The sequence below is a fragment of the Sphaeramia orbicularis genome, chromosome 22 (assembly GCF_902148855.1).
Source record: "Sphaeramia orbicularis chromosome 22, fSphaOr1.1, whole genome shotgun sequence".
NCBI classification, from domain to species: domain Eukaryota; kingdom Metazoa; phylum Chordata; class Actinopteri; order Kurtiformes; family Apogonidae; genus Sphaeramia; species Sphaeramia orbicularis.
In genome coordinates this window covers 34,209,391-34,229,875 of record NC_043978.1, presented here as the reverse complement: position 1 = coordinate 34,229,875, position 20,485 = coordinate 34,209,391, and the positions used below count along the sequence as shown (strand labels likewise).

Sequence of the window (20,485 nt, the reverse complement as noted above, 5' to 3'; positions counted from 1 at the left end):
GGAAAAAAAATCCTGGCATATATTGTTTTGTTTTGGTGAAATGCCATTCAGGTCATCTATCAAGGAATTTCATTTTATGTGTCATCAGAACATTTCATTTCTCAAAGGGATGAAATTTTAACAGCTCAAAAACTGCCATTTATTTAACACATTCTTAAATCACCATCCCAAACCACAATGGGAGCATGTAAATTAAGACTGTGGAAACTGTGTCCTCAAATATCCACAGTAGTTGGAGGAATCCTGTCACAGTCTCTTAGCCCTGTATTGTCTGACACATCTGAAATCAGAACCACGTTGCTCGTTTGGTAGATTACAGACACTTGCATGCTGTTTGAAGTTCATCCAGAGTTAATTTTCAGTGCAGGCAGATACATTTAATGTATATTTGATTATTCCAGGGACATTTTCTGGGTCAACAGCATCAATGACGTCTGTGGCAGGGGATGGAACAGAGCTCATAACTTGCCCCCTATGAGATTTTAAACCATTTACAATGCAAAATGAATAGCAATTAACATATAATACATCTAAGTCAGCATTTTAACAGGCTTGCAGAGCTGCTAATGCTGTTAGTCTAGCACACTAAGACAAATCATAAGTAGTGTTCCAGTTTTTAGCTTAAAGAATATAAATCTCATGATTAGCTTAAAAAATGAATGTGATACGTAAACACAAATCCATTAAATTTATTTTATTTTTATTTAATTTCAGAATTAACAAAGAAATTACTCACTATTTTGTAAATTTCAATCTCTGTTGCATATAGGAATTTAGTTTTGATATTAAAGCTAAAAAATTGCAGATATATATACAAACGTGATGTGATAACCCCCCCCCCCCCCCAAAAAAAACAAAAAAACAAAAAAACAAAAACAAAAACCATAAATAAATAAATAAATAAATAAAAATGGCACAGAGTCAGACTTATTCATTTTGCATTTCTCACTAAACAGATTCTTTGCCTTTAACTTTAGCAGGACAAATCTGCATTCCTTCTTGCTTTTTCCTGGGTAGTTTTCAATGTGCAAGAGGAAATGAAGACATCCCTACAGCAATGCTTAGCACAACAGATGCCAGCATCCATTTCTGAAAACCCTCCTCTCTCTTTCACTTTCTCTTCCCCTCTCTCTCTCTCTCTCTCTCTCTTTCTCTCTCTTTCTTTGAAACCCCACTTTCACATCAGACTTAAGCTCATCTTTGAAGCATTTCACACATACATGCTTATCTACGCTCACACCTTTGTCGCACAGCAACATGCCTCTCTCTGTGGTGCCGGCATTTGCCAGGACACACTCTGGACTGATAAGGGCCTCACAGACTCGTCTTCTGGTTTCACTTATCACTCTTGAGCAACAAGGGAGCACAGTCTATCTGTTCATGTTTCCCTTTGCTTGATAAGTACAGACAGGACAGTTTTTTTTATATTGCTCTGGGCATTCCTCAGAAGTACAGTCTTGTGCCAGCATAAGCATCAAATGTAGCTCTGAGATAAAACTCATGGAGATGTGATGGGCTTTAACTGCAACCTGATTACCTCACACGTTGCAGGGAGGGGGTGATGTCAATTTGTGACACAATATATGTGAAGTAGGAAGTAATAAAAAGCTGAGGATAAAATCAAAGTAAACAGAGTCTAACACAGTTTATATCTGCCCAGATGACTGGAGTTGGCATGTTAAACTGCCCACAGATGGCCTGTGGAAAATACTGAGCCCCGAAGGCTGGAGGGCGGCTGCAGTAGACTGACACACATCATAAATCTTTCTGGGACAAGCAGTCCAGTCCAACTTCAAGAGATAACCGATATCCATTACCAGACCAGGCAGGAGTGACAGAGAGGAGTCTTGGTCTATAGAACCGTGACAGTGAAGGTTATCCAGGGACACACAACTGCTGTCATGCAGATGTAATCAGGCTAACCTTAATCCTAATGCAAAATGTCCAAAAAGGCCAAAAAAAAAAAAAATGCTTTCAGGAACTGTTCCCATATTTTTCTGTATAGCCTGTCTTTGACAACACAGTTTGCTTTTCCAATCTTAAATGTCAACAGGTCAGAATAAAAGGAAACAAAATATTCTTTATTCTGTTTTTTCCTTTATTTTAATCTAATTTAATAATATCATAATGAAAGCATATTATTCCGTTAATAGCAGACTTCAATCAGCAGATAAATCAAACCAACTGTAGGGATAATTTAGGATTATTATATCCGCAATTATATACAACTATAATTACAATGGGATAGTTGTGAATGCTAATATCTGAGTTTTGTGTAAAAGACAACTGGTTGGTTGTGTGTGATGAATCCCGGATGCTTTGGAAAAATGAACCTTGAGAATGAAATCAGCCTCCAGCCAGGACACATCATTTAGTCCCAGTATCAGCCCCGTCTCCATTAAACCACCGCAGACAGCCTCATCACTGAGAGCAGCACAAGAGGAATGACAAGAAATGACAAATATTGATCAAGGCGTCAAATCATGTCTTCTTAAGAGCTTGTTATATAACCTCTTATTTTCACCCTGACAGATATGAATCGATTTAAAGATGCACATTATGCTTAGATACAAAGAGTCATATGTACTTATAGTATTAAATCACATCTGTGAACCTGAACTGAATCCTCATGGACACTTGGTTTCAGCAGGTTGGGACTTTGATTAAAGCTCAAGACTGCCATCATGTGGCTCAAGTGATGCTGATTGGTTCCAGCAGTAAGGTTTGGTCATGGTTTTGGCATGCATTAATAGATTAAACACAATAAAAGAGAGAAAACATACTCAAAAATGCATAAAGAGGCGACAAGATATGGAAGGGAATAAGGATGCATTTTTACAAGCGTGCAAACATGATGCTTTATGTTTGTGTGTGATACTGTTAGCATGCATAAATAAATAGTACATGCAGTGCAATTCATAAATATATTATGCCTCACATCTAAATACTATTCTCACATATATAGGACGCTTTTTAACATGGTTAGCGCAACTATTTATGCATGTATGTATGCATTATATTACATGTCACATGCAAATGTATTGTCAGTACTATGAATATGTATCTTTACATAAGTATGCATTTGAGTGATAAAATAGTTCATGTGAATGCATGAACAAGAAAAATATTCCACAAACAAAGATTCATTTTAATTAAAATCTATCTAAGTCAGACTATTTGTAAGCCATAAAGAGAAAAAAATGGAGCACATCTATTAAATACTAATTCTGTGGTGATCTGTTAACGCTTTGTGAAATATGTCATATTTACATGCCAAAGTTTTAACTCCCCATATTAATGTATCACACATTGGTGTAAATTTTCTACATACATTATATATCCAAACATCTGATCATGATAACCCAGATGGTTATCTTGGGCAATGTCTCCCACAGTCTCCATAATGTGGTGGCTCACCACAGGAGTATTAACAGATGCACCATCAGACGTTAACAGACATTAACAGATGTGATACATCTTGTCTTCCTACAAGATGCACCATAAGGATCACTGGAAATCATTCTTTACTGTGGCCATTGGACAATATAATCTGTCCCTCACAAAGTCAGAAATTTGGACTCAATAGACTGAGCATTACTACATCCTATTACATTATCTCAGTAGACAATAACCCCATCTGTACTGAAGTCTGTATATATTGCACTTGATTATTCAAAACTATATATTTTAATTGATTTATATATATATATATATATATATATATATATATATATATATATATATATATATATATATATATATATATATATACACACACACACACACACACACATACATACATATATACACACACACACACACACACACACACACACACACACATATATATATATATGTATATATGTATATATATATATATATAGTGTGTGTGTGTGTGTGTGTGTGTATACTATTTCTGTTTTCCCACAGAAGTGAGTGACATATACATCATATGGACAAAAGTACTGGGACTCACTGAATTCAGGTGTTTCATTGTTAACAGGGGGCTCAACTGCAAAATGTCATTGCAATGAACATTAATTATTTTTCTTTAGGAATAAATTTTGTTTAGATTGTCATCAACTCCTACAAAATCAGAATCATAATCAAAATACTTGCTAGTATATTTTTACTTTATTTTATTTATCATTGTTTTTTTTTTTTGTTTTTTTTTAAATCATTATAATTGTTATAATTGTAATGTTCTAACTCTAGATTTAGAAATATTTGTCAAATTCAGACCACAGATAATCATTTTTCACCACAAGTAATTATCTGGTTTCTTCAGTTCTCACTCAGAAAGAAAAACAAGCCTTTAAACTATAACTATTGATTGACTGATTGATACATTTGTTGTGATTACTGATGAAAATTGACATAAACATTTTATCACAATAACATTTCAAATCAACAGCAAGCTGTAGCGTAATATGTCCTATTTCTTTTTTTCTTTTTTCTTCTTTGTTCATGTAATGAATAAATGAATAGACTTGAATCATACAGTTCAGCTGAATTGTTATAGCAGGTTTGAATTGTTATAGCAGGTTTGCTTCAGTTGACTTGCATGAAATAATGAGAAATAGACTAGTCAATAAACAACTGTGTGTGAAAAGTTGTTTCACACATAGAAATACATTAGAAGACAAAAACATGCATAAAGATTTATATGTTAGAGAAAAGCAGATAATAAACTGTACTGTGCAACAGGGTTTGTGGTTTTAGCAAAACTGCCATGATATATTATAATGTATGAACACATTTCTCAGTGTTTGTAACAAGATACAACTTATATAGAACAGCATAAAAAAAAAAAACACTTCAGAAAAAAGAAAAAAAAAAAAAAAAACCTGACTGAATTATCCTGTCTTTAATCTGATCATGTCTTGAAATCTTCTTTGCAGACATTATGAGATTTACTGAATTAATATTTTAGTGTTTTACACTAGGTTTTATTTCACATATGTCTAATGTTTTTATTGTTTGGGCCATTTTTATCATGGTAACAGAGATTACACTAAATACTAACCGTTTCCTGTAGAAGTCTTGTAGTAGCCTCTCTCTCTCTCTCTCTCTCTCTCTCTCTCTCTCTCTCTCTCTCTCTCTCTCTCTCTCTCTCTCTATATATATATATATATATATATATATATATATATATATATATATGTATATACTTTTTTTTTTTTTTAAATCTGTGCTCAGTATTTCACACTATTTCCTTGCTGTATTTTAATCAAAAGACTGGGAAATAGAGATTCTGCTCTTTACAACAGTGTAAAAACAACATAGCTAAGGCTAAGACTTGTGCACACTACTGTAGGTCCATATGTTATATTTATACAGCTACCGTGTAAATGTTACCTCAGCCTGCCATTTCTTATCATCATCTCATCTGTATATTTTCTTGAATTTCAAGGATTCCAATTTAACAGCCGGCAGCTCTAAATTACCCGGGGACAGGCTTCAGCTTTAGATGCACTGATATCTCTATGCAGCAGAGGGCAGACCAACACCACATTTCATTGCTCTATGTCTTTGATTCTGTCTCAACTGGAGCCAGGGGCCTCCCCCAAAATGATCAACATGCACTTAATTTCACCAGTGGAATCATACTGCTTCTAACTGCATCAAAAAGAAATTGAATGTTAATATTGCATTAGTCAGAATCTTTCCATAAACCTCCCCTGATCTTACTTTGCATGGATTGAGATGATCTTATGATGGTCTTCAACAAGCCGACTGTCCATCATAAGGGATACTGTGAATTACCTCCTCACATCTAATGTAAACAGCTTGATCTTCACCAAATCTGATCTATCATAACCTTCTATTCCACTCTCAGGGGATTAAATAGCTTTAGAGGAATAATCCTCACTCTATGTATGTCTTGGCCTCAATAACTGAATTGGGCTGAAGGTCCATGGAGGTGAGGACTCACTCTACTGCAAATTATTTCATTCACTCACATGGTTTTTGAGTTCCATGAGAATTCCCCCCTTAAAAGGAAAGCGGAATTAAACACAATCTGTCATGCTTTTATTGCCATTTTATTGAAGGGGTACCCAATCTGAAATGTTTTCTGCCAGTATCCTCTGGTACTTATCAATTTTAAGTTTCAGTAAGGTCTTGTCTTGGTTTAGAGCCAAAAAACTTTAGGTTTCAGTCAAGTTGTTGTTAGGAAAAGAAAGAAGGGGAACAATATGAAGTTTAGCAGCAGCACCACAAGATAAGAAAGCAATACGATCAAATAAAGACCCAGTGGTACTTCGGTATCAGTTTGCAAATGATTTTTTTTTTTTTCAAAATCTAACCTTTCTTAAGTGATTTATCATTTACTATAAAATTCATTAATTCATTCATTTTCTGAACCTGCTTTAACCTCACTAGGTTTATGGGGTTTGCTGGAGCCTATCCCAGCTACTTATGGACGAAGGTGGGGTACACCCAGGACATGTGACCAGTTCATCACAGGGCTGAACATATAGTGACAAACAATCACTCTCACATTCACACCTATGGGCAATTTAGATTAACCAATTAACCTATCAGTGCACTTCTTTGGATGGTAGGAGCAAGCTGGAGTACACGGAGAGAACCCACACAGCCATGGGGAGAACATGCAAACTCCACACAGAAAGGTCCCACCCTGGTGTCGGAATCAAACCCAGGACCTTCTTGCTGTGAGGTACAAGTGCTATCCACTGCACCACCGTTTGCCCTACTGTAATATTATTCTCTGTATTTTCACTGTATTTTGCATTTCATTAGGCTAAATCATGTATTTTCCTGTATATAATTTACCGATCAGGAAGATGTTCATAAAAGCTCAGATTAAAGTTGGGAGTTATTATATCAGAAACAGAGACAACTGAGGAAAAACGGAGAAGATGATTGTGTTTCCACATTCACTACGGAGCCTCTGAACTTCCAAATGGGTCATATCTGATGACCATGAAAAGATGACAAACTGTATTTTACACCAATTATTTACATGTATTGATAGGATTTGTGGATCAACAGGTATTAAACATTTACATCAGTAGATGGCTTTGGTCGGCAGTGGATGTTTGGGTGTTTATGGGTTAATAAATGATGTCAAGTATATCACGCAGGATGAGCAAACATGTTTTTAATCAAGTGTTCGTCAAACAAGATATTAAATTCCTGTCACCTCTGCCCTGTCTATTGCCTGTATATTTGCATGGGAACATTAATTCACAAATCTCCATTTTTATTCTCATAGCTCTTAATTTGTACAGTTTTTTTTTTACATTCTGGACTATCTTTTAAAAATGAGTGTTATTCCCGAATTCCTTTTTTTCTTTTTTTTAGCATTTTTGCGACCCTTACACATGCAAATCCAATTTCTAGCTATCATTAATAAGTATTTGTATACTTATCTCTGTCCACGGTGTAATTAGCAACCTTTTTTCCCATCCAGTGACATTATGTTACCAATCTGAAAGCCATTCAGTGCTGAGCTATGCAGCAGCAGACTGATAATAGTCGTCCCTTGCCCTTTGGAATTGCTCTCTGTTTAATTGGAATAGAACCCAAATGTTTAACTCATTAGGAAGCTCCATTAGCTAACTGAGGATGAAGTGTAAAATGAGAAATGGATTACAGCTAATGCAGACATGCAGATATGGTGAGTTCAAGGGGTATGGTGCAAAGCTTTATGCAGGAGCAGAGGATGAAGACTAGCAACACAGAAAACTGTTTGGCTAAGTATTTAGATAAGAGGATGAAACAGCTTGAGTGTTGCCTGATAATGACATCTATCAAAGTGATTTGAATTCAAGCTGAGGTCATCGTGCTTGGGGGTGCTTTCACTCATTCTCCTGTCCCAAAAGCACCAGTCCCCTAGTTTAATCTGAAATTGAAGGCTCTCAACTGCAACGGATTATAGGGACTAACCCAAGCATGCAGCCGGAGACTGTCTCCTAATGAGCCAAGCCAGCAGAGCATCAAGTGACAACAAGTAGCTATTCCAACAGCGAGGGCAGCATCATGTTGTTTAAAAGTTAAACCAATGCCTTGTACATGGTCAGGTGGTGGATAAAAGTATGAAAAATAATATGGAGCGATATCTTAAAATCATCTGCATGGAAGGAGAGTAGAATAATGGACACCAAGAAGTCGCATTTAATAAAAGGATTTCTATTTTTTGCTGTATATTTTTAGTTATACATACTTTGAAATAAAAACACAAACATTTTTCAAGACTACAAGAAAACATATTTAAAATTGTGCCTTTGTAAGAGAGATTAATATATCAATTATGTACAGTGCGGTATAGGACGACAATTACTTTCTGTCTCTTAAAAGAGTACTGTCGGTGGGATGGTTTTCACTTCAAATGTCACCATTTAGTAACTGTACAAGCAATTTAAACAGACATTAAAATGAATGTCGAGAATGAAATGTAGTCTCCTCATTGGTCAGTCTTCATCAGTGTGGTGACGTGGATATACTGGATAAAACCTTACTCATCTGGCTGTGTACACAACTGTGGAATCTATATACACCAACATTAATACTTTACACCCACTCAGTCAGATGAGGTTTCTTCTCTACTACGCATAAGCCACAACAACTGTACGTAAACTGTAAGTTTGGATGGTAAATCAAGAAAAGTGCATTTGCTTTCTCTGTGCAGCCAGATGAGTTGTCTTCTAGAAAAAGTCCAGATGCAGGTCGGCTTATGAGGGATGAGTTCAATACAAAGCGGACCTGCAGGACAGTGTGTAACGTTAGGTGAGTCCATGCTGAAAGCAGCCATTCACTCAAGAGAATAACAGTCTTCAGGATCTTGAGAGTCTCTAAGGACTTTTGGCTTCCTCTGGTGGACTCAGGGGATCTCCAGGTTTCTCCTCGGCTGCATGTCTCTCCTGTTTTCCCTCCATCAGTCTGTCATGAGAGACTGTCCCTAACACTTTGGCACTGTGCTCCTGCGCCTTGGCCCTCAGTGCAGCGATGCTGTTCTCTCTCAGTTCCTCTTTAGAAATGGTGGACTTCCCTTCCGACCTCTTCTCCTCCCCTTCAGCGTCTTCCGGCCTCTGAGAGCTTGGCTGCTGGGGTGCGTCAGACTTTCCTGTAGACGGGGGAGCTCCTGATTCCAAAGACTTTTTGTGCATCCCTGCAAAGAGTTGCGGGTATTCAGATTTAGAATAGCGTCTGTTGATTGGTAAGCCATCTTGGACTGGAAATAGCAAGCAAAAATAGTACTAGTTTAGAATATAATGTTTAAATGGAGAATAGCAATGCATGACCAGGGGAGAGGATGAATACATTTGTTGTAATATTTGCCATCTCAGCAAATAAGCTAACCGTACTTGTGCAAAATAGCCTGCTAATACACTGTAGTATCAAATGATTACTATGTCAGTGGTAATAACTTTCAAGTGATGGTGCATACATTGCTGCAGGTGTTAAGATGTGTTCAAGAACTCTACAGGAAGCCTCACCGAGCAGCCAGGGCGCGCAGGACTCCATGATGCCATCTTTAGCTGACTTGAGGATGGACTCAGGCAGGGGGATGGAGTGCCTCACCATGGCGCCGTACAGCCCATACTCAGCCATCACAGTGCTCCGACCCCAGCATTTCTCCCTCTTCCTCCACTTGGCTCTGCGGTTCTGAAACCATACCTGAGACATGACAACAAACAGTTAGCAGAGCACAGGTGTTCAAAACAACCAGCATTACAATGAGATAAAGTTTGGTCCATTGTTTCTGTCAGATCAGCTGTCATTCCCTGTGTTAGAAAATGGAAGTTTGACTCATTGATTCTCATAACTTTTGACTGATATGACAAAGAGGGAATCCTCAAGTATTGCTAAATATCAGAGTTTGCAACAGTAAATAATATCTCAGTTCTGCTGCAAGAACTAGAGTTACAGCTTGAAACTTAATAGTCATGAGTAAGATTCAACAAGTTTCTGATGAGATACTTAAATTTGTGGAGATCTGGATCATTTCCAAGTGTTTTATAATAGGTTTAAGGCATTTAAACGAATAGCTTTAGTTGCCAGGTAGTGAGAGATCCTGTCTTTTTAATGTTGGAGCTCTACTAATAAATGGCTAATATGTTAATAAAGGGATTATGCTCCAAATCCTCTCCAAGTCATTAGTGATAATTGAGTTTGATCAGTCACAAGGCCTCATAACTCATAAACTTTACTTATAACTGATGTGTAAAACTTTTGTAAATGACAACTCAGTTTGTGAAGTGTGGTTTTATACACTCTCAAAAATAGAGGTACCAGCTTGTACTTAAAAGGGTACAAACGCTTGTCGCTGGGGGTGTACTTTTTTGAGAGACATTTCTGTACCCTTTCGAAATGGTCCATTTTTGTACCTTAAGTACTTGACATAGAATGAAAACTCTTATATAGTTGATAATGCCATGATGTTTAAAGTTTGAACCGGTGGCCTAATTGAGAAAAACAAACAAACAAAAAAAACAGCATAGGCAAGCTACAACATCAAGACATGGAGGTGTGAATGAAAACTTGATAAAACAGAGATTATGGCAATAGTCAGAGGTTCTAATACGCTAAATAAATTATTAGGCTATTATTATTGAGCTAATTGGGCTATTAAATTAAAACACAAATTATTATTAAATATAATATAGAGTATGATATATAATAAATAATGCGCTAAGCCTAATGTTTGAACTATAATTAGGCCTACTGTTCAGTTATCCTAGCCTATAGCCTATTTATTCTCATGGTCTACACACATTTTTTAATGCTGCAGGGTACCTTATAGTACAAATTTGTACTTTACATAACTTTGGACCCTTTTTCATAGTCTAAAGGTGCAATTCTGGCCTCCTAAAGACCAATATTGTACTTTTGAGAGAACATTCTTAGAACATGTACTTATAGGTAGACAAATGTTCTGATCTCGTACCTCTATTTTTGATAGCATAATATAGTAATACACAACTGTGCATGAAACCTATGATAGCCATGTAGCAGTTATTATAAAGTATAATGCTGTATCGGACTGTGATGTGTAATTCACACTAATTTAAGATAACAGCTGCTCCGTTTTGATTCATTCATCCATTGATTTCCCATAAGCCACCGGCTACAGGTGTGAAGGATCTCTGCCTCCTGTCAGAGCTTATCTCCAGCTTCCTGTGGTGGCATTATAGATGGTTTGACACGTCAAGACACTTCACTCGGCCACAGCCAACAACTGCCTGAAGCCCTGCAGGCTATCTGTCAGCTCAGACAGAGGCCAAATTGATTGTATAGCACAACACAGGATTGTTAAACACTCTACTTAGGCACCTCTGATGGCTCTGAGAGGAGGGGGCCAAGCAAAAAAAAAAAAAAAAAAAAAGACTCAAGTGGAGGGACAGATATTAAATTGAAAACGATCAAACCATTTTCAGACTCCTTTTTCTGGTAATTCTGATGATAACCCTTATTTCATACAAGATTTTTTTTTTCTTTTTTTCTTTTTTTTCTTTTTTTTTTTTTTATGAGAAATTGCTTCTCTGCCCCTCAAAAGAAGCCAGTGTGGAAGCTGCGAGGAGAAGCGACCCTGGGGCACGCCGAGGCTGATTGAAAAATAAGTTAATTTCAGGCCCAATCGATGGTGGGCAGGCGGGCAAATATCACGGGAAATTAAACTACCGGGACTCGGGGGAGCAGCGCTATTGACCCGTGCTAATAAATTCAATGTAGTTATTTCATTTGAACTCCCTGCGTCTCTCCAGCAGCAGCATCTGATTTAACTAATTACACTCAATGAGAAAATTGGGTGTTAATTTTATTTAGGATAGGAACAGGCCCGGGTTTATTTATTTATTTCCTTTTATTATTTATTCGCGGCTCTACTGTTGCAGCCAGTAATGAGAATGAGATTAAAAGGCACCCCGGCAGATGGATGGTCCAGGTCACACGGCAATCTTCTTCCGCCTTGATAGCTTGATTAGGTCGTTAGTGGCTCCTTCTCCGAGAACAAATTGTTTCACATCCAACTGCGCCTGATGAGAGATTATCTGTCCTGGCGAGGATGCTGGAGGAGAGCAGTCGTTTTTCAGACAGGAGGGGAGCATCACTGATCGATTTACTGTTGAGGGGGGGGTTGTGTTAGGTGTGTGTGTATGTGTGTGAGAGAGGAGAAGGGGTGGGGGGTGAGGGGGTCGCTTTGCCCATCTCCCCTTTAAACATTACAGCAGCCAACCAGACCTGGATCACATATGACAGCAGGTTATGACGCGCAAAACTGCATCAACCCTCCAACCAGAGCATTAAAAAAAAAAAAAAAAAAACAATCACCAAAACATCCACACAAACCCATTAGACTCATTTCAGATGGGGATGAGTATTCTGCTAATTATTCCTCATCAAAAGAACAGTTGGATATTTATCATCTTTAAAATGAAACGTGTCAGCCCCCCCAAAAAAACACATATTTAAATGCCACGAAAATCAGATATAATATCAAACCTATCTGGATCTGGATCATATTTTGGTGAGAGCAAATCAAACAGCTGTTTTATTTCATATTTTCGTTTATTCTCACATATGGCTGTTATTTTCAGGTAAATAATAAGTTATATTTGTCTTTTGAAATAATGTAAAAATAATAATAATAGTAATAAAAATGAGAGTAATGTGTCTGAGACTTAAACAATTTAAATAAAAGCTACTTACATTATTTTTTTTCTCGCAACATAACTGTTAACATATTGAAATACTACCCCACAAAAATTATACAATGTAAATTCAGTAACACACAGTCTGTACAACAACAACAAAAAAAGAAAATTTAGGGCCAAAAAAAAAAAAAAAAAAACCCTGCAAAATTCAAAAACACATAGATAAAACTCTCAACAAAACTGAATGTATTTAATTAGCCTGTTATATTATTAAAGGTGTATGTTTACCTGTATTCTGTCTTCAGGTAGCTCTGTTTTCATGGCCAACATCTCTCGCGCATAAACATCCGGGTAATGTGCTTCATTGAAGGCCTTTTCCAGCTCCTCCAGCTGATATGAGGTAAATATGGTCCTAAATGGAAAAGCATTATTATTTAAAATAACCGGGTTAGGACAATGTAAAATGGGTAAGAAATAAAATATATGGAAAAGTCCCACAGAAATATATCTCAGTAGATTTTCAGTTAAATAAAAGGATATTAATCTGAGTAATGATTAAAAAATACAAACAGAAATGTAATAAAAGCCTTAAGGAAGACGAACAATAAAGTGGAAATGTTATTGTTTATCCATGTGTGAATAAAATATTCACAGAAAAAATCAGGAATATCATCTCACACTCGAAATACTCAGGAAAAAAAATAAAAACAATAAATAACACTAGAAAATATTATGAACATTCTTATGTGTAGTTAGTCTATGGATCAACACACATTAAAAAAAAAACAGAATTATCATTTTACTTTTATCATATATATCTATAGATTTATGAAGAAAAAAAAATGCAACGAGTGAATTTCTGTGATTTTATCCTAAACGAACATTAACATCATTAACCTGATAACCAGAAATGAACACTAACCGGTGGCGTCTTTTCTTGCGTTTCTTGCTTTGACTTACTGAAGACTTAGAGAGTTTTCGTTCATTTGAAGACAAATCTTCAGAGTCTGGATAAAAAAAACAAAACAAACGAATTTAAAATAAAGAGACAGAATTGAGGTTCATTCTAATCATTAAGGCATCTTTAAGGTCTTAGAATAAATTGATAAAGGGCTGCAAATAGACTAAAAAAAATACTATTTATACTATTTTTTATATTTTAGTTAACCATTGAAATATAGGCTAAACAACACACACAGTAAAATGGAAAATATAGACAATATGCTCTAAGGATAATAATAATAATAATAATAATAATAATAATAATAATAATAATAATAATAATAATAATAATAATAATAATACCTGAACTCCGCACCTTTGTCAGACCATTATTTATGGATGATAAGTGAAATAAGTGGTCACCTGAGCTGGCAGACTGGCTGGTGTCCAGCGGCCCTAAGGACCTGCTGTGAGGCTGCAGGTGAACATCTTGTGCGTCCGACAGCACAGTCTCTAAAAACGCCGGCTGGCTGTAAAACGACGGAATTCCACCAGGGCCGATTAATCCCATCCCGACACCCACACCCACGCCAGCGGGGCCGAGCACGGATCTGGCGGCGATCAGATGCGCCCCGGCCGGCAGAGAGCTCAGGGGGCTCCTCGGGGCCGCGGACGGCTCCTTGTTGAGCCCCAGTATCTCCTGGATGCCAAAGCCGGTGCACCTGGGGGGAGGATGGGCTGCGCTGCTCTTCGGCTGGTGGCCGGTACTCCCTCCGTTTGCGCCCAGAGAGGTTTTTTCCGAAATGTTTAAAGTTTCCGAGAGCACGGCGCCTTGTTTCCCCGTCATGTCTTCGGTGCAGCTGGAAAGGCCTATTTGTTATTATATGGTTTAACAGGATAGTCCCCAGTGCATGATCCTCTGTGTAACACAAGAGTCCTTTAGAAAATGGTCCTTTTATCCAACAGGTCCATCCCAACAAGAGGCAGGACGCAGCAGCCAATCAGCTGCCAGGATTCCAGATTCCTGTGGATCATGGATGCATTATACGCCCTCTCGGATACATATCTGCATTTTTCTGGAGACTGTGGATAAGCGACGCATGGATTTAGACAACAGAGGAAATAAAAGGTGTCTTTACGAGGCTGCGGCTGAAATACTACTGACAAAGAAAACACAAGCGCAGTTTTACACACGTTAAATCTCACCTATGTTAGAATAATATATTTAATGTTGTGCATTGCTCATATGTACAGTTTTTAAGAATGGAAAGCGGTCTAATTAAACAATCTTTTACACCTCCCACGGCCTTGAAATGATGTCGTTTTAGAAAATTACCTCAATCTCCCAGAATAAATCAGGATATATTACTTTTCGCTGAATGGTTCACACACACACTAGACTATGATCTCTCAGCCCAACCTCTGGCTCACACGGACGGATAATTGATCTCCAGATGCTATGGGAAACGCATCACACGCAAATCAAAGGCCCTCCCAAAAACGACAGCTGGACGATATGGACCCACTCTGCGCCGCGTGGCCCTGCACAGCGCTAATCCCACAGCAGCAGATTAAATCACAGGGAAATTTCCTCAGAGAAATGGAAATTATAGACAATATGCTCCAAGGACCATAATAATAATAATAATAATAATAATAATAATAATAATAATAATAATAATAATAATAATAATAATAATAATGAGTGAATGTATCACCACCAAGTAAAGGATTAAAACACAATTCAATATCCAGAAGTAGATGAAAAAATTATATTAGCATGATGATTTAGGAAATATTAGGAGGATTTAAAATAAAATTGCCAATTTATTGAATGTGCAAACATCCTGTTCAAGTCATTATTTTATTAATATAATTTATTTATTACGCAAAATAGGCGCACTGAAGCTAAAAGAAAATATTAATTTCATTATGACGTGCTGCATATGTCTGCAAACGTTATGGGAACATTATTTCTTTTGCACAGTCTTATTTTTAAAGGCTGCATGTGTTTAGAAACGATTGCTAAAAAACAAACAAAAAAAAAAGAAATTAGAAGACATCGATTCTGGACACATGTTTTCAAATATTTAATTTTCTTACTGTGCAATCTGCATGATAAAGTCATAATAATGCAATAAGGAAACACTTCAGTAAATATATGAGTAACAGCATTCAAGGGCAAAATAAGGGTTTTCTGGGGCAGTGGGTAAAGGCCATGGCGTGGCTCTGATCCACCAGACTTGTCCAAACTATTTATTGAGACTTTAGGCTGAGGCACAGAGCCGATCCGCCTTACATATTTTATATCAAACAGTGGGAAATGAGCTTCTGATTAAGGAGAAAAATATTGCTGCTGCAATTAGTGGCTGGCCAGTTGAAACTAATTAGGGCCTATTTAGTGGAAATTCTATTAATGAAGAAATCAGTGTTATTAGGATATGCTAATGACACATCAGCCTGTTGGGATCCAGTCATTTATTAACATGGAAGGGTGTGAGCCAGGATGACCCGTCAATTACAGGCAAATTACTGCCCACTCTCACTCCATCATCACTTCTGCTGCAATCTATGGAGGTTTGTTTGTGGTTTGTTTGTTTGTTTGTTTGTTTGTTTGTTTGTTTGTTTATTTGCTGGTGGTGCAACACTTCTCCTCTCTGTATGCCTTTAATAATCCATCTCCCATGAAAATGGCTGCATGCTGATTTACATGCAGAAGAGAGGCTGCCTAATAAGGCTCTAGATTAAGGGAAGATTTAGTTCAGTCATTCGTGTAGATTGGGTTGCCCATCAAAGACCGCAGGATCTGACGGTTGCAGATTAAAAAGCAAACAGCTGTTGGAAATTTTTTGTTTATCTGCCCCCTCCACCCCCATCCCCTTTCCCTTCTCTTCCTCCCTCCCCATCCCCCATTTAGGCTTAATGCAAAATTAGGAACAAAGTGTCCTCAACCTGTACAGATAGAGGTACACATGTCAACAGGACCAAACTATTCAGACTGTAACCTTGAAACAGGAGAGTCTGTTTACAGCAGGTCAAAAACTGATAAACAGCTGCAAACAACAACCGCCCACTTCAATGAATATCATCTAATGTGACTGTAAAAGGCTGACATATTCCAGAATGAATAATCACATCACTTTTTTTTTTTTTTTTACTGAAGGTCAAAAGATACAGGATGCAGTGACTGAAACATTATCTGATTAGATTTTGCACATCTATGTCTCACACTTTGTTGGTTGCTTTGTGACAGGATTGCAGTGCTGGATCAGTGTGCCTCCTCATCCTCATCTATGCAGGCAACTTGATGACAGCACACATGTAGAGCCGAGTCAGGGCAAAAAACTGAAGCACAGCCTGAGCCTCTGTTTTCCCAAATCACTTGCAAGGCGAGATGTGATGCGAGCCCCTGCCGGTAGCCTGCAGGAGGAGTTTGCAAGGCCTGCAGCTTTCTCATGGCTCCTCCACAATGGCATGTTTGGAAGCTGCCCGTCGGCATTGCTTAATTAGGCGAGGACTTGATTAATTTGCACTAATTGACAGCTAATTTAAGGACCGGGGGCACATCGGATTGACGTTTGTCGGGGCAGAGAGGCTATGTGAGGTCAAAACAACGCACTGCGGATGGATGGAGCCAGGATTCTTTCTCTCTCGCTCTCTCTCCCCCCCTCCTCTCTCCTTATGGACGAGCAGCTCTGATGGGACTAACTGACCTGTTTCTGGAGGAGACTGTTTGGCTGGAGGCTGATGATGTCAGGCAGCCACCAGTGGGTGCAACATATTGAAGATGTCAGCTGGATTCCCACGTCACACTGATCAATGTTCATCAGTCAGTAGCAACAAGTGTCCACATTCAACCAGTGCCCATGACAGCATACAGGGTGGGGAAGCAAAATTTACAATGAACATTTAGTTGTTTTTTCTCAGCAGGCACTACGTCAATTGTTTTGAAACCAAACATATATTGATGTCATAATCATACCTAACACTATTATCCATACCTTTTCAGAAACTTTTGCCCATATGAGTAATCAGGAAAGCAAACGTCAAAGAGTGTGTGATTTGCTGAATGCACTCGTCACACCAAAGGAGATTTCAAAAATAGTTGGAGTGTCCATAAAGACTGTTTATAATGTAAAGAAGAGAATGACTATGAGCAAAACTATTACGAGAAAGTCTGGAAGATACTATTAAAGAAGAATGGGAGAAGTTGTCACCCCAGTATTTGAGGAACACTTGCGCAAGTTTCAGGAAGCGTGTGAAGGCAGTTATTGAGAAAGAAGGAGGACACAGAATAAAAACATTTTCTATGATGTAAATTTTCTTGTGGCAAATAAATTCTCATGACTTTCAATAAACTAACTGGTCAAACACTGTCTTTCAATCCCTGCCTCAAAATATTGTACATTTTGCTTCCCCACCCTGTATGTCACCTCTCAACAAAATACTCCTAAACACAGTGGAGAGTGGGCTACTTCCAGATTGGAAAGTAAATCTGAGGTCCAATATTCTACTTGCATGAATGCAGTTTAATCCTATTAACCCATAAAGACCCAGTGCTACTTTTGCGTCACTTCCCAAATCTTTCTCTATTTTGAACCTTTCTTAGGTGATTTATCAACATGTTTTCTAATATTAATCCTCTGTACTTTGTATTCTTAAGTGAAAATCATGTATGTTCCTATATTTAATTCACTGATCATGTAGATTATTCATAAAAGATCAGATTAAAGCTAAGGGTGTTTCTATCTAAAACAGAGAAAACAGCAAAATATGCGACTTTTTTAGTCAAATATATCATTAACTGAACATAAACCAGGTGTCTCCACCCACTGTCATTCATCAAACTCCATGGGTTTTACTGGTGAATAAATTTTATAGAAGATGACGGTGTTTCCACGTTCACTACGGAGCCTCTGAACGTCCAAATGGGTCATATCTGATGACCATGAACAGATGACAAACTGCATTTTACACCAATTATTTACATGTATTGATAGGATTAATGGATCAATGGGTATTAAACAGTTTAGATCAGTAAACAATTATGGTCACCAGTGAACGTTTGGGTCTTTATGGGCTAAATTCTAAGTCTACAGTGCATGATATTGGCTCATAGTTCCTTTTGTGAGGATAAAGGAGGAATAAGGGGCAGTAACATAGGACTTTATTATGGTTAATTTGAGAATCAATGGGCAGCTGCAATATTCATAAAGCAACAATAAAAGGATCCTCAAGTGGAATTGGTTGAAGGATATACTTGATTTTGCAAGAATACAATTATTTTTCTTATTACCCCTTGTGTTGTATAAGTCATTGGACCTATTTTGCAGGTGATACTAAAATAGGCTATGAGGATCTGCAGATTTTCATCAGTTATGTCAGTGGTAAAATATAAGTAGCTGACAATGTCACCCATAAAGTTGGAATAATTTTGTTTTCACACATTCCTCTTTTTATTCATGTGTAATCACCTTTGACCTTGAGTCCCAGTTACGCTTTATCTATCAACAATAAATCACATTTACAATTATTTCATGAAAGGAGGTAAAAATATTTTATTCCAACTTTATGGAATGGCAGTTTAATCTTATTATTCCCCAAATCTGCAATGCATACTACATCCTGATTGTCCTTTTTTTGAGGAGTGAAATGACAAGAGAAATACATGATTTTTAAGTACACATTGGGGTTTACTACAGTTACTTTGAGAATAAGACGGCAGCTGTAATATTAATGTGTTGCAATGTTGACATTTTGTTTCTATTTTTCTATTTTAACTTATTTTATTTATTGGATTTTATTGTTTCCTAATGCTTTTATTACTTTTTTTTTTTAATTTTTTATTGTGCTTTAGTCTTCTGTACAGCCCTTTGGTCCACTGTAGTTGTTTTAAAGTGCTTTATAAATAAAGTTGGATTGGATTAATATAGCAATAATAACATTAACTGGAATTAGGTCATGACTAAGCTCAAATTTCATAGAAATGCAAATATTTTTCTCATTACCAATTTTAGCAGGTGTGATATGAGGATCTGAAGATTTTCATAAAAAACATTTCACTGATAAAATCTAAGCCTGCCATTTATATATACAGTTGCGGGGAAAAAAAATTGTTTTCTTCAATTTCTTCTTCATTTTAATGCCTGGTACAACTAAAAGTTAATTTGTTTGGACAAATATAATGATAACAACAAAAATAGTTCATAAAAGTTTAATTTCAGAGCTGATATCTGTCCATTTTCCATGTTTTTTTGATAATAACTAAAATCACTTCAGTTCTTACATCAGTAGCTATGGCACTGTACTGCCAAAAACAGTGCTTTTAGGCATTGCATGTTCTCTTTTCTGTCTGTTTTAGTCACATGATAGACACAGGAGTTAATACTTAATTGCATAACCATTGTTGATGACTTTTGGTGATCTAATATTTTTTTCCGTGACTGTGCATATAGCTCAATTAAACACATTTATAGCATATTTGGACTGAGGAAAGCTTCAAATTTTGGTCACACTTCTACTCCCTTGGATTATTGTATCCCATTTCTTTTTTTAGCCAGACACATAATTAGAGCTACTTTTTACAAACATTTTGCAATGTGATATCATGAACTGCATACATATACACTCTATTTTTAATTGGCGTGTTATCTGTACACATTATAAGCTTTCTGCATGTATGTTCAAGCCACATCAAACGACACGATTAACGGTTATGGATATGTAAACTGGAGATCTTGGTGTAACACGCGAAAGGATGAAAATGTGTGCATATAGCATGCCAAATGCCATAAGAACTGGTGTGACATACAATGCAATTTCAAGATATCAGTCTCCTTATGGAGCTATAAACTATTATTCACCCAAATAACACTATGCAAAGTATCTAAAATTGGTTCCATACTAAACTATTAAAATGCTCT

At 37.0% G+C, this 20,485-nt stretch overlaps 1 protein-coding gene across 4 annotated transcripts; it reads right to left on the bottom strand.

The window, feature by feature from the left end:
* Window positions 1-7,109: 7,109 nt before the first annotated feature.
* On the bottom strand, window positions 7,110-15,069 carry vsx2 (visual system homeobox 2). Of its 4 annotated transcripts, none has more exons than XM_030126052.1 (5): window positions 13,926-15,069; window positions 13,543-13,627; window positions 12,909-13,032; window positions 9,465-9,645; window positions 7,110-9,199 (listed from the first exon to the last, which is right to left on the bottom strand). In XM_030126052.1, exons 1-5 carry the CDS (start codon window positions 14,407-14,409, stop codon window positions 8,820-8,822), a joined length of 1,254 nt encoding a protein of 417 aa, XP_029981912.1. In that variant the 5' UTR covers window positions 14,410-15,069; the 3' UTR covers window positions 7,110-8,819. The 4 variants fall into 4 exon arrangements, with proteins under 4 accessions (XP_029981912.1, XP_029981914.1, XP_029981913.1 ...); XM_030126054.1 differs by having other exon boundaries at window positions 7,110-9,136; window positions 13,926-15,068; XM_030126053.1 differs by having other exon boundaries at window positions 13,986-15,061.
* Between the last annotated feature and the right edge of the window lie 5,416 nt (window positions 15,070-20,485).

Excerpts from the sequence above, each read along its gene's own strand:
- vsx2 (XM_030126052.1), bottom strand. The coding sequence starts at position 14,409 with ATGACGGGGAAACAAGGCGCCGTGCTCTCGGAAACTTTAAACATTTCG. Across the intron at positions 9,646-12,908 it reads TACCTGAAGACAGAATACAG|GTATGGTTTCAGAACCGCAG; the intron begins GTAAACATACAC and ends GTCATGTCTCAG. Across the intron at positions 9,200-9,464 it reads CTGCGCGCCCTGGCTGCTCG|TCCAAGATGGCTTACCAATC; the intron begins GTGAGGCTTCCT and ends TGCTATTTCCAG.